Raw genomic sequence first — 13,872 nt, 5'->3', positions numbered from 1 at the left:
CCCGAACTTTAACGCCAGCCCTTGAAATATGTGTGTAGCTCACACACACAAATGTGTGTATACACGTTGGAGTATCCCTGGAGCTCATGCATGCACGTCCGTCACAAAGGATTTGAAAGGGCGAATCAGATGAGACTCTGAAAAAAAATACTTGCGGACTTCATGATTGGGGACAGCGTGGTAGGTTTGTTTTGTTTTGTTTTTTAGATCGGGTCTCCCCGTGTCGGTCAGGCTGGAGGGTAGTGGCTACTCACAGGCGAGTCCACGGCGAGTCCACTACAGCCTCATCTTCCTTGGCTCAGGCGATCCCGCCTCAGCCTTCTGAGTAGCTGAGACTACAGGAGCGTGCCACCGCGCCTAGCTGCAGTGATTTTTTGTTTGTTTTGAAATGGAGTCTCACTCTGTTGCCCAGGCTGTAGTGTAGTGGCGCGATCGCGGCTCACCGCAACCTCCATCTGCCGGGTTCAAGCGATTACACCTGCCTCAGCACCCCCGAGTAGCTGGGATTAAAGGCGCGCGCCAGTATGGCCGGCTAATTTTTGTACTTTTAGTAGAGACCCCCGTCTCTACAGTTTCACCATTTTGGTTAGGCTGGTCTCGAGCTCCTGACCTCCTGATCCGCTCGCCTCCGGCCTTCCAAAGTGATGGGATTACAGGCGTAAACCGCCGCGCCCGGCCTCTGCAGTGATTTTTAAAGAGTCTTTTATATTTCTTTTAACCATTATTTTCAATACGCAAATAACTCTTGAAAATACGTTCCTCTTTTGGAAAAAAAAAAAAAAAGGCGGGGGAAATGTATTTAAGAAAAAAACAGAAAAAACTTCTTCCATTCCCAACGTAATCATGGCATATCGTGTGTATGCTTCCAGGACTTTTCTTCTGTATGTTTACATACAGATAGTGCATGCTTTTGTTTCGTGCTTCATGTCTATCCCATCTTAAAGATGGTTTTACAACCTGCTGTTTTACGACCTGCTGACTTTACGAAGTGTCGTAAAGTCCCGTCCCCTTCAGCGTCTTTCCCACCGCAGCACAAAAGGCCACGCAGGCCATTCTACCCCTGGCGGCCAAGCGGCGGGGTGGCAGGCTCTAGAGCCTGCTGGCTGGGGCGAAGACGGCGCGCGGCGATGACGCACCGCCGCGTGCGCGGTGTCAGCAGTAGCTGCGGCGCAGGGGCGGAGCGAAGGCTGCGGCGGCGTCGGGTACGCGCACACGTTGCATCTTCTTGCCTTCGCGGGGTTCTGCGTGGATCTGGCACCAGCCGGGCGTACTGACAGGTAGACCAGCGGACTGTTGGAGATGGCGACGCTCTGTCTGACCGTGAATTCAGGAGACCCTCCCCTAGGTAAGGGACCGAGGCCAGTGACCTGTGTGGGTTGCATCAGCCGGGGAGGGTGCCGGGCGAGGAAGGTCGCTGCGCCCTGGCTTTGCGCAGTGGTGGTCACCATCTGGGAGGTTAGACCTGCCCCCACGCCCCAGAATTGTACGTGGAGTAGGCTCCGCTCCCTTCACCCCCTGTCCCCGGCAGGTGCATCTGCTCCTGAAGATGTTTTTCCCGGGCTTGGAGGGAGGCGCGGTGTGAGCCCGGGCTAGGCAACACGAGACTCCGCTTCGGATCTTCTTCTCAGAGGGATGAACTCCCAGTAAACTCACCTCTCCCTTTTTCCGCCGGAGACCGAGAGTTGCTCGTGGAAATAACGTTTTTAAAACTTAAAATCCAATTATCGTCACTTCTCTTTTAGCATTTTTTCTCCGACTAAGCCTTTTTCTTACCTCCTTTCCTGTCCTCTCAGAAGAAATCCTCGGTTCACTTGAGTCAAATTTTCCTTACGTTTTATCGAGTTCAGAAGAAAGAAGCCAGGCGAGCGTATTAGCATTTAGGGTTTCAACTGAGGCTGCATTTATTTTTAATTAAAGGTGTTAGGGTAATTGGGGAAAACACCCAGGTACACTGTAGACTGATGCGGTTGCTTTTACTGCACCCTGTGGATGTGTAGTATATTTCAGAGTAAACATTGGATCTGTCACGTTACTGATACATCTTAAGTTCGGTTTGGAATTACTTTTTCCACATGACCAAGGTTATTGTTGGTGGATTGCTTAGAATTTCTGCCTTTTCATTACTTTGGGAAATTACACAAAAAAATTTAAGTAGTTTGCCGATTTTTTTTTTTTCTTTTGAGAGTCAGGGTCTTGCTCTGTCGTCCAGGCTGGAGTGCAGTGGCGCTTTCAAGGCTCACTGCAACCTCGAACTTCCGGGCTCAGGTGATCCTCCCACCTCAGCCTCCTTAGTAGCTGGCACTACAGGCGCGTGCCACCATGCCTGGCTAATTTTGTGTTTGTGTCTTTTTTGGAAAGATGGTGTTTCACTGTGTTGCCCAAGCTGGTGTCAAACTCCTGGGCTCAAACCATCCTGCCTTGGCCTCCCAAAGTACTAGGATTACAGGCATGAGCCACGGTAGCCGGCCTGACCTAATACTTGCTAATGCGTATGTATGATAATAGACATACAGTACTTTATAGTGTTCAATAAGCCCATACCTTTATATACAACTGGCCCCGTGGGGCTGATGAAATTATTCATTATGTTCTCTGGTGATGTTTTAAGGCTGTTGAACAAAAACACAACTTAATAGCCATTTTAAAGATTTAAAAGATGATAATGTTTTGGCATATTGGTTGCAGTAATGGACTAACCGCACAACAAATCAATGAACTCTAAAAGGAATGGGTTTGATTCTTGGGCTGGAAAGGCACTAGAGTGCCCTCATGTTTGAGAGCAAACACATTTGTTCCTGCAGACCTGAGTCCAATCCTGGCTGCCACTTATTAGTTGTGAAACCTTGACAGGTTCCTTATTTAGCTTCTCCCATAGTTTCCTTGTTTTAAGAAAGGGAGAATAATGTCTTTCACATAGGATTGGTTGCCGGAGTTAAATGAGACTATAGTTTAAAATTCCTGATACTGGTGTTTTTTTTTGTTGTTGTTGTTTTTTTTTTCTTTTTTTGAGACTGAGCTCATTGCAACCTCTGCCTCCCAGGATCAAGCGATTCTTGTTCTCAGCCACATGAGTAGTTGCGCTTACAGGTGCGCACCACCACGCCCGCCTAATTTTTGTATTTTTTAGTAGACACAGAATTTTGCCATCTTTGCCAAGCTGGTCTCAAACTCCTGACCTCAAGCAGTCTGCCCGCCTTGGCCTCCCAAAGTGCCAGGACCGGAGGTGTGAGCCACCATGCCCAACCTCCTGATACATTTTTCGTTACTTGGAAAATCACCCTGAGGGTGAACCTGTTTCCGTAGTGTATTACAGAACTCAGAATTCTGCCAGTATTCTATGAAACTCTTAAGTCTGTCGTTTTGAACTGTATGCGGTTATCAAATATATAATTTTTCTAATTGCTCCTCCCCCTTCTTTTTAATTTTTGATTTGATTATTCCCAGTTGTTTAATTCAATTACATTTTATGTTTAAGTAATATAATTAGATGAAACATTTTTAAAAAATAGGTTGCATTGCTAGAATTTTCCTATTTTATATGCATTCATCATGTTATATATTTAATGTTAATTTCAAACTTACAACAAAGCTGCAAGACTAGAACAAAGACCTTTCTCCCCCCGTACCACCCAAGAACATACTGTAGATATGAGGCTTCAGTACCTCAGCATAACTCCCGTGTACATCCCCAACAAACTTGGAAACTCCACATGATCTCACACGAGCACCCAAATCAGGAAGTACACTTGGGTAGAATGCTTCCATCTAATGCACAGACCCCATCCTTGTTCTATCACTATTTGTTAAAACGAGACCCTCCATAGTGTTAGGATCAAAATCCTGTACTATGCTTTGTTTGCATCTAGTTGTCACCTCTCTCCAGTTTCTTTCAGTCTGGAATGGTTTACTAGTCTTCCCTTGGCTTTCGTAGCTTTGACCTTTCTGAAAATTACAGGCCACTTAACTTGAAGAATATCCTGTTTAAGTTGTCTGATATTTCCTGGTGTCTAGATTCAGGCTCTGTGTCTTTGGCAGGAATAGCATAGTTATTCCTTGTTCTTCATTGCAGCCCATCAGTTGGTGCGTGAATTTAATTGTCCCATTACTAATGATTCTAACCTTGATTTTAATGGGCAGATGCGTTGGAATCATGTAAATGTTCCTCTTTGCATCAGACCTTCACCCACTAGTTTCAGTATCCATTGATGCTTCCTGCCTAACTTGATTTTTATGATTTTATGATGTTTGCAAAATGGTGACTTTCTAATTCTACCATTCCTTCTATATGTATTAGTTGGCATTTTTCTGTGAGGAGAGCTTTCTCTTTTTCCCATTTAAAAAAAAAGTCATAGCAAAATATACTCAAGAAGTTACAATTTGTATTATTTTCATTTTCTATTTAAAATTATTTTATTTTTTAAAATTAGTTTTATTGAATTATAATTTGTATACAATTAAGTTTACCAATTTTAAGTGATTGACAAATGTATACAGTGTGTAATCTACACCACAGTCATCATGTAGAATATTTCCATTACTTCAGAAAGTTCTCTCATGCCCCTTTGCAGTCATTCTTTTCCCTATCCCTGGCACCTTATAGCCACTCATCTTCTTTTTGTCACTCTTGTTTTGCTTTTTTTATAATTTCATATACATTGAATTATATCATATATATTCTTATATTCTCATATATGTCTAGGATAATACTTCTGAAATTCATATATCTTTTTGTCTGTGACAATAGTTTACATTTGTTGTTTTGGTTTTTTTGTTTTTTGAGATGGAGTCTTGCCCTGTCACCAGGCTGGAGTGCAGTGGTGTGATCTTGGCTCACTGCAGCCTCCACCTCCCAGATTCATGCGATCCTCCTGCCTCAGCCTCCTGAGTAGCTGGGACTACAGGCGCCCGCCATCATACCCAGCTAATTTTTTGTACTTTTAGTAGAGACGGGGTTTCACCATGTTGGCCAGGGTGTTCTTGATCTCTTGACCTCATGATCCGCCCGCCTCGGCCTCCCAAAGTGCTGGGATTACAGGTGTGAGCCACCATGCCCGGCCAGTAGTTCACTTATTTATTTGCTGGATAAAATTTCATTGTGTAGGTGTGCTAAAATTGATCTCCTTTATTTTGATGGTCAGTACCCTGATTTGCCAGTGGAAGCCCCTCCAACCTGGACTCTATGTCCTTTTTTTTGGGGGGGGGGAGGGGGATGGAGTTTCATTCTTGTTGCTCAGGCTGGAGTGCAGTGGCACAATCTTGGTTTACTGCAGTAAATCTCAGCTCACTGCAAGCTCCGCCTCCCAGGTTGAAGCAATTCTCCTGCCTCAGTCTCCTGAGTAGCTGGGACTACAGGCACATGCCATCACGCCTGGCTAGTTTTTTGTATTTTAGTAGAGACGGGGTTTCACCGTGTTGTCCAGACTGGTCTCGAACTCCTGAGCTCAGGCAATCCACCTGCCTCAGTCTCCCAAAGTGTTGCGATTACAGGTATGAGCCACTGTGCCTGGCCTTTTTTTTTTTTTTGGGGGGGGGGGGGGGGACAGAGTCTTGCTCTACTGCCTATGCTGGAGTGCAGTGGCATGATTTTGGCTCACTGCAACCTCTGCCTCCTGGGTTCAAGTGGTCCTCCTGCCTCAGCCTCCCGAGTAGCTGGGATTATAGGCGTGTGCCACCACACCCAGCTAATTTTTGTAGTTTTAGTAGAGACGGGGTTTCACCATGTTAGCCAGGCTGGTCTCAAACTCCTGATCTCAGGTAATCCTCCCACCTTGGCCTCCCAAAGTGCTGGGATTATGGGCCTGAGCCACCATACCTGGCAGACTCTGTGTCCTTTCAACGTATCTCTTGTCTGTCTTTGAGTACTCCTTTGCTTTCTAACACAGTAAGATTTTTCAGGTTTATTTTGTAGTTTCCTTGCCACAGCCCTGTTTCCACTAGAGCATGGTGTTCATAAATCAGTATCTGGAATTTCACTCTTGTTGCTCAGACTGGAGTACAATGGCACAATCTTGGCTCACCACAATCTCCGCCTCCCAGGTTCAAGTGATTCTCCTGCCTCAGCCTCCTGAGTAGCTGGGATTACAGGTGTGTGCCACCACGCCCAGCTAATTTTATATTTTTAGTAGAGATGGGGTTTCTCCATGTTGGTCAGGCTGGTCTCAAACTCCCAACCTCAGGTGATCCGCCCACCTCGGCCTCCCAAAGTGCTGGGATTATAGGCGTGAGCCACCATGCCCAGCCTGTCCATCTTAACCAAATTAAGGGATAGAGGATTAATGAATCAATTAAGTGTCAAGAGGCCATATTACACTGTTTTAGAGTTTGAACTGTGGACTGCATTAGACTTGCATTCAGATCCTAACTGTCGTATATTTTGTCAAGGACATTAGGCTAGTTATTTAACTCCTTTTAGCCTTATTTCCTGTTCTGTAAAATGGGGATGGAAGTATCTCACTCTTTTTTTTTTTTTTTTTGAGACAGTTTCGCTGTGTCATTCAGGTAGGAATGCAGTGGTGCAATCACGGCTCACTGCAGCCATGACTTCCCAGGCTCAAGCAGCCCTCCCACCTCAGCCCCTTGGGTAGCTGGGACCACAGCCATGTACCACCATGCCCAGCTCATTTTTGTATTTTTTTGTAGAGACAGGGTCTTACTATGTTGCCCAGACTGGTCTTGAACTTTGTAGGTTCAGGCAGTCCTCCCACCTCAGCCTCCCAAAGTGCTAGGATTATAGGCATGAGATACCATGTCCTTCTAATCTAACTCTACAGGTTACCCCAAAGATGAAAAATTATAACTGTAAAGCATTTAGCATAGTGACTACCACATAATAGTCACTCAAATACTATTAATGATAGCTTTTTTTTTTCTTTTTGTTTTAGTTTTTTAAAAATCCAAGGTCAACATATTAACAAAAGCTTTTATATAAGGCACAAGACTATTTTTTTTTTTTTTTTTTTTGAGACACAGTTTCACTCTTGTCACCCAGGCTGGAGTGCAATGGCTCAGTCTCGGCTCACCACAACCTCTGCCTCCTGAGTTCAACCGATTCTCCTGCCTCAGCCTTCCGAGTAGCTGGGATTATAGGCATGCACCACCATGCCTGGCTAGTTTTCTGTTTTTAGTAGAGATGGGGTTTCTCCATGTTGGTCAGGCTGGTCTTGAACTCCCAACCTCAGGTGATCCGCCTGCCTCGGCCTCCCAAAGTTCTGGGATTACAGGCATGAGCCACCATGCGCAGCTGGCACTATATTAATTTCTTTTTGTCTCTGAAGGGAGGAGCAGATTAATTTCAGTGTCTCTAACTGAAAGCTGAACAAATTCAAAACCAGTTGGATATGCTAGTGAATGGCTTCTGGATTCTGATTTGTTGCTGCTCTGAGACAAAAGACTATACTTTCTGTCTACAGACTACTGAGAAAGTCCTTACAGGACTTAATATTGGTTTGTTGACTCATCCTGATTGCTTTATGATTCAAGTTTTAAATACTGCATTGCTTTTAAAGATAAACAATCTTTTCATATTATTTATAGGAGCTTTGCTGGCAGTAGAACATGTGAAAGACGATGTCAGCATTTCCATTGAAGAAGGGAAAGAGAATATTCTTCGTGTTTCTGAGTAAGTGTTTTCATCTTTTTATCTTCAGTACTGATTGGCTTTTTTTTTTTTAGACAGAGTCTCCCTCTTTTGCCCACGCTGGCATGATCATAGCTCACTGTACCTAGAGCTCCTGGACTCAGGATCCTGCCATCTCAGTCTCCCAAGTAGCTAGGACTGCAAGCACATGCCTCCACACCTGGCTAATTAAAAACTGTTTTTTCTAGAGGTAGGATACCACTGTGTTGCCCAGACCAGTTTCGAAGTCCTGGCCTCAAGCCATCCTCCAGCCTCAGCATCCCAAACCACTAGGGTTAAAGACATGAGCCACCATGTCTGGCCTCTGAATGGCATTTAAAGAAATATTCAGCATTGCCGGGTACGGTGGCTAACACCTGTAATCCCGGCACTTTGGGAGGCTGAGGCAGGTGGATCACGAGGTCAGGAGATCGAGACCATCCTGGCTAACACAGTGAAACCCTGTCTCTACTAAAAATACAAAAACTTACCCGGATGTGGTGGCGCGTGCTTATAATCCCAGCTACCCGGCAGGCTGAGGCAGGAGAATCGCTTGAACCCGGGAGGTGGAGGTTGCAGTAAGCCGAGAACGTGCCACTGCACTCCAGCCTGGGCGACAGAGTTAGACTCTGTCTCAAAAAAAAAAATGCAGCAGCAAATGTTGTGTGCTTGTTTTACTTACTAATTAGGTAGATTGTCCCTAAAAGAAGTATGCTTGTCTTTATTCTAAAATAACCGAATCTAGAGACTTAAATTTTTCAGCAAACTGATTCCCCATGTAATCTGTTTAAAAGGAACTAGAGGTCTAACTTTGAGAGCCCATCTGCAACACCAGCTCCTGAAATGAGGCACAGTTATTTAATTGGACTGGCCTATTCCCAGAAATGAGTGACTGGTTTAATGGGATCCTTTGGTGCCTAGCTATTGATTTTTTCCTGTACAACTACCAACTCAGCTTTTAACTGAAACTTCTAGGGAAGTTTCAGACAGGGGAATGTTGCCTCAGAAAGCGATAACCCAAAGACTGGCACTTTGACATGCTGAGAGGCCTTAGAAGCTACCTCAGAATCAGGGTACCTCTAACCTTGTTTCCTTTCACAGCCCTCCATGCCCAACTCCCCCATCACGTAGAGAGGGACTTTCTAGAATTTCCTCATGTGACCAAGAAAGCATCTTTCCAAAAGAAATGCAGTTGACTTAAATCCCCTCTTTAGGGATCTCATCAAATAATCTGGAAAGGTCAGTCAATCCCAGCTTAGACTTCACCTACGCTTCTGAGGGCAGCTTCAAGGTATTACCTAGGTGACTTTATCCATATCATAAGACAGTCTTTGTTCCTGTGCAGCTCTGTTTCTTATCTTCCTTTAATGTTGCTCTCTCACCTCCCTGCGCCCACTTCCTGGTCCATTTTATCCGATGATTTACTTTCGCTCTAAAGAATTATCTACATTCCCTATCTTTCTGCTCCCCTATGAAACAGGGTATGTATGTGGCCAGGTGCAGTGGCTCATGCCTGTAATATCAACACTTTGGGAGGCCAAGGTGAGTGGATCACTTGAGGTCAGGAGTCTGAGACCAGCCTGGCCCACTTAGTGAAACCTCGTGTCTACTAATAATACAAAAAAAATTAGCCGGGCATGGTGGCACGTGCCTGTGGTCCCAGCTACTCAGGAGGCTGAGGCAGGGGAATAGGTTGAACCTGGTGGGCGTACATTGCAGTAAGTTGAGATTGTGCCACTGCACTCCAGCCTGGGCAACAGAGCAAGATTCTGTCTCAAAAAAAGAACTCAAAAAACTTTGCCAGATAGAAGAATCTGGACCAGATTTAAAGAGGGTTTCAAGGATGTATTTTCAAGCAGGACGCAGATTTTGAAATGTTTCAGCACAATGTTAAAGGCCCCTAATAAACTGATATAAGAAAGACTTGTATTAGGGAAGGGATACAGTATACAAAATAAGAGGTATTACCAGCTTGGTATCATTTTCTCATGAAAAAAACTTAGAAATAGGTTTGAAAGAAGTGCCATGCAGCTTCTTGACTTGGAGAACTGCAGTCCCCCTTGTTGAGCCTCAAAGGGAAAAATGAAAATAATCCAAGAGGAGGATTTCCGTTCTCTACCACTCTTTTTCCTGATGCTTTATAGTTCTTTGTTGACTAAAAATAATTGAATATGGCATAGTGTTATTAAGAGTTGTAATAGGCCGGGTGCAGTGGCTCACACCTGTAATCCCAGCTCTTTGGGAGGCCGAGGCGGGCGGATCATGAGGTCGAGATCGATACCATCCTGGCTAACACGGTGAAACCCCATCTGTACTACAAATAAGAAAAAAAAAAAATTAGCCGGGCATGGTGGTCCCAGCTACTCAGGAGGCTGAGGCAGGAGAATGGCATGAACCTGGGAGGCGGAGCTTGCAGTGAGCCGAGATGGCGCCACTGAACTCCTGCCTGAGCGACAGAGTGAGACTCCGTCTCCAAAAAAAAAAAAAAAAAAGAGTTATAATACATAGACTGTCACTAGTTCAAATATGTTGATTTTAAAAGCCAGATGTTGTTTATGTAGTATCTATAGTGATGTTACTTTCTCCTACCTGCAGTGATTGGAATTAGGCTAGTGTTGTAAGTTAACTTTAATGAATTAATCTAATGATTTTTGCCTTAATAAAAGTACTGCCCCAAGACAGAAAAATAGTCATTACTGAAATGCTTGGCTTCTGTTAATAGTAGGTACATATTTCACTTGAAAGCCACTAATTCATCTTTGCCAGACTTACTCTTACTGTTGACTTGCTGGTCACAAAATTTATAAACTGTTTGTAGTGATAATCACAAAGGTGACTGTGCATAATATAAGTAAAGGAAATTAATCTGTAATTGTATTCTCAAAGTACTAACCTAAATAAATTGTTCTGTGTGCCTCTTGCCCTCTCAATCCTCACTGCAGCCTTGGTCTCCTGGGCTCAAATGATTCCCCTCCCTCAGTGTCCCCTCCCCTCTTTCCTGGCCCCTGAGTAGCTGGGACCACAGACACATGCCACCATACCAGTGAATTTTTGTATTTTTGTAGAGATGGGATTTCACCATGTTGCCTAGGCTGGTCTTTAACTCCTGGGCTCAAGCAATCCACCCACTTCAGCCTCCCAAAATGCTGGGATTATAGGCACGAGCTACTGCACCCAGCTGCAAAGGTAAACTTTTTATGTGTTCAAAATTAGTGTCTTTCTGCAAGGTTCCAAATATCTTATTTATTTATTTATTTATTTATTTATTGAGAGGGAGTTTTGCTTTTGTTGCCCAGGCTGGAGTGCAATGGTGTGATCTCTGCTTACTGCAACCTCTGCCTCCTGGGTTCAAGTGATTCTCCCGCCTCAGCCTCCTGAGTAGCTGGGATTACAGGCACCTGCCACCATGCCTGGCTGATTTTTGTATTTTCAATAGAGTTGGGGTTTCACTGTGTTAGTCTGGCTGATCTTGAACTCCTGACCTCAGGTGATCTGCCCGCCTTGGCCTCCCAAAGTGCTGGGATTACAGGCATGAACCACTGTGCCCGGCCTTGATCATGTTATTTAAATGTCTTGACAAAATTAGTCTATTAAAACATTTTTTTTTTTAACAAATAGAGTCTTGCTCTGTCACCCAGGCTGGATTGCAGTGGCACGATCATGGCTCGCTATTGCCTCAAACTCCTGGGATCAAGCCATCCTCCTGCCTTAGCTTCCCAAGTAACTGGGCTATAGGTCTGTACCACCACGCCAAGCTAATTTTGAGAGACAGCGCCTTGCGTTATTGTCTAGTCTGGTCTCGATCTCTTGACCTCAAGCTCTCCTCCCATCTTGACCTTGTAAAGTGCTGGCATTGCAGGCATGAGTCATTGTACCTGGCCCAAGTCTGTTTTTTCATTAAAAGTTTTTGATGTGGTTGTTGTGTTTTTTTTAGAGATGGGGTCTCACTCTGTTGCCTAGGCTGCAGTGCAGTGGTGTTATCATAGCTCGCTGCAGCCTTGAGCTCCTGGGCTCAAGTTATCCCCCTGCCTCAGCCTCCTGAGTACCTGGGACCACAGGCATGTGCCACACCTGACTGATTTTTGAAATATTTTGTAGAGATAGCATCTCACTTTGTTGCCCACGCTGGTCTCAGACTCCTGGCATCAGGCAGTCCTCCTGCCTTGGGTTCCCAAAGTGCTGGAGAGTTTTGTTGAGATAGGATCTTTTTCTGTTGCTTAAGCTAGAGTGCAGTGGCATAATCACGACTCACTACTCACTACATACTTAAACTCCTGGGTTTAAGCGATCCTCCTGCCACAGCTTCCCGAGTAGCTGCGAGTACAGACATGTACTACTACACTTGGCTAATTTTTGAAAAATTTTTGTAGGAACAGGGTTGCCCTGTGTTGCCTAGGCTGGTCTTGAACTCCTGACTTAAAGTGATCCTGCCTCAGCCTCCCAAAGTGCTGGGAGTATAGGTGTGGGCCACCACGCCCAGCCTCATTACAATTTTTTTTTTTTTTTTTTTTAAATCAAAGCTATGGCTGAGCTTCGTGACTCACACCTGTAATCCCAGCACTTTGGGAGGCCAGGGTGGGTAGATTGCCTGAGCTCAGGAGTTTGAGACCAGCCAGGCAACATGGCAAAACCTCGCCTCTAGAAAAATTACAAAAATTAGCTAAGAGTAGTAGCACACTCCTCTGGTCCCAGCTACTTGGGGGATTGATGCTTGGGAATTGCTTGAGCCTGGGAGGTGAAGGGTGTACTGAACCAATATTGTGCCCTGTACTCCAGCCTGAGTGATAGAGGTAGAACCCCATCTCTAAAAAATGAAATAAAAAACGAAAGCTACATATGCAAATACTTTAGCGGCATAGTGCTGTAAGTATTTTAGTAAAAAGCACCATTCACCTCCCATCTTCTAATTTTCCCTCTATAGGAACAAACATTTCAACTCTTTTGAGCTGATTCTTTTGTATTGACCTCTGTCTTTAACATTCTAGTATTGTTTCTCCTTATTTTTCCAGTTTTAGACAATATCTTTCCACTAAGAAAGAGAAAGCTGGGCCAGGCACGGTGGCTCACGCCTGTAATCCTAACACTTTGGGAGGCTGAGGCGGGTGCATTGCTTGAGCTCAGCAGTTCAAGACCAGCTTGGGCAACGTAGTAAAATCCTGTCTCTACAAAAAAAAAAAAGCAAAAATTAGCTGGGTGTGGTGGCTTCGCCTGTACTCCCAGCTACTTGGGACGCGGAGGCAGGACAATCACCTGAGCCCAGGAGACAGAGGTTGCAGTGAGCCAAGATCGCGCCACTGCACTCCAGCATGAATGACAGAGGGAGACCCTGTCTCAAAAAAAAAAGGAAAAAAAAAAAGAAAAGAAAAGATAAAGCTGACCTGGGTGTGGTGGCTCAACACTTTGGGAGCTGTAATCCCAGCACTTTGGGAGGCCAAGGCAGATGGATCACCTGAGGTCAGGAGTTCGAGATCAACCTGACCAACATGGAGAAACCCCACCTCTACTAAAAGTACAAAGCTAGCCTGGCATGGTGGTGCATGCCTGTAATTCCAGCTACTCAGGAGGCTGAGGCAGGAGAATCACTTGAACCTGGGAGGTGAAGGTTGCAGTGAGCCGAGATTGTGCCATTGCATTCCAGCCTGGGCAATAAGAGTGAAACTCCATCTCAAAAAAAGAAAAAAAAAAAAAGATAAAGCTGAAACACTTTCCCCTGTTGCCATTCCGTACACACAGTCACCCCATACTCATAAACTTCTGCTCTCTATCTCCCCCTTTCTCCCAGTGTAGTTGTACCATAATTGTCATTTGATTACTGTTCTGTATTTACATTATAATGACCATGTAAGTTTTATTTACTGCTGAGCCACATGGTATAATTGCTTTTCATGTAAAACTATTAGTTTTCCATGGAATAATTGCTGTTTGTTTGCTTTGTAATTTTCTTCTGAAACTTTCTGAGTTTTGAACTTTTCTATGTGACTTCAGGAAGTTTGGAGGAATCTTCCCTTAGGAGTCAGTATTCTCAAATTTTACAATAATATGCTTTAGTTTGGGTCTATTTTTCATCTGTTCTGCTGGGCATTTTGTTGCCTTTTTCGTTGTGGAAACTTGGAAATCCTGCTTTCGGAAATTGAAAAAATTTTTTCTTAGATTTGAAAAAGGTTTTTCTCTCCATTTTCTGTTGTTTATGTGGGTGTTGGGATTAGTCCTTTTGTTTTTCTAAGTTGTCACCACCTTTTTCCATCTCTTTTTTTTTT

General features: G+C 44.4%; 1 protein-coding gene across 1 annotated transcript in view; it reads left to right on the top strand.

Annotated features, from left to right (window-relative positions):
- Window positions 1-1,182: 1,182 nt before the first annotated feature.
- EPRS1 (glutamyl-prolyl-tRNA synthetase 1) overlaps window positions 1,183-13,872 on the top strand; it is a 90,333-nt gene continuing 77,643 nt past the window's right edge. Inside the window, exons 1-2 of the mRNA XM_010368075.2 lie at window positions 1,183-1,345; window positions 7,534-7,618. Of these exons, the coding sequence (XP_010366377.1) occupies window positions 1,300-1,345; window positions 7,534-7,618 (131 nt within the window). The 5' untranslated portion in view covers window positions 1,183-1,299. The remainder of the gene's footprint in view (window positions 1,346-7,533; window positions 7,619-13,872) is intronic.

This window comes from Rhinopithecus roxellana, chromosome 8 (assembly GCF_007565055.1).
Source record: "Rhinopithecus roxellana isolate Shanxi Qingling chromosome 8, ASM756505v1, whole genome shotgun sequence".
Classification (NCBI taxonomy): domain Eukaryota; kingdom Metazoa; phylum Chordata; class Mammalia; order Primates; family Cercopithecidae; genus Rhinopithecus; species Rhinopithecus roxellana.
Note: the sequence above shows the minus strand (reverse complement) of the source record. Positions and strands in the feature narration are given on the sequence as shown.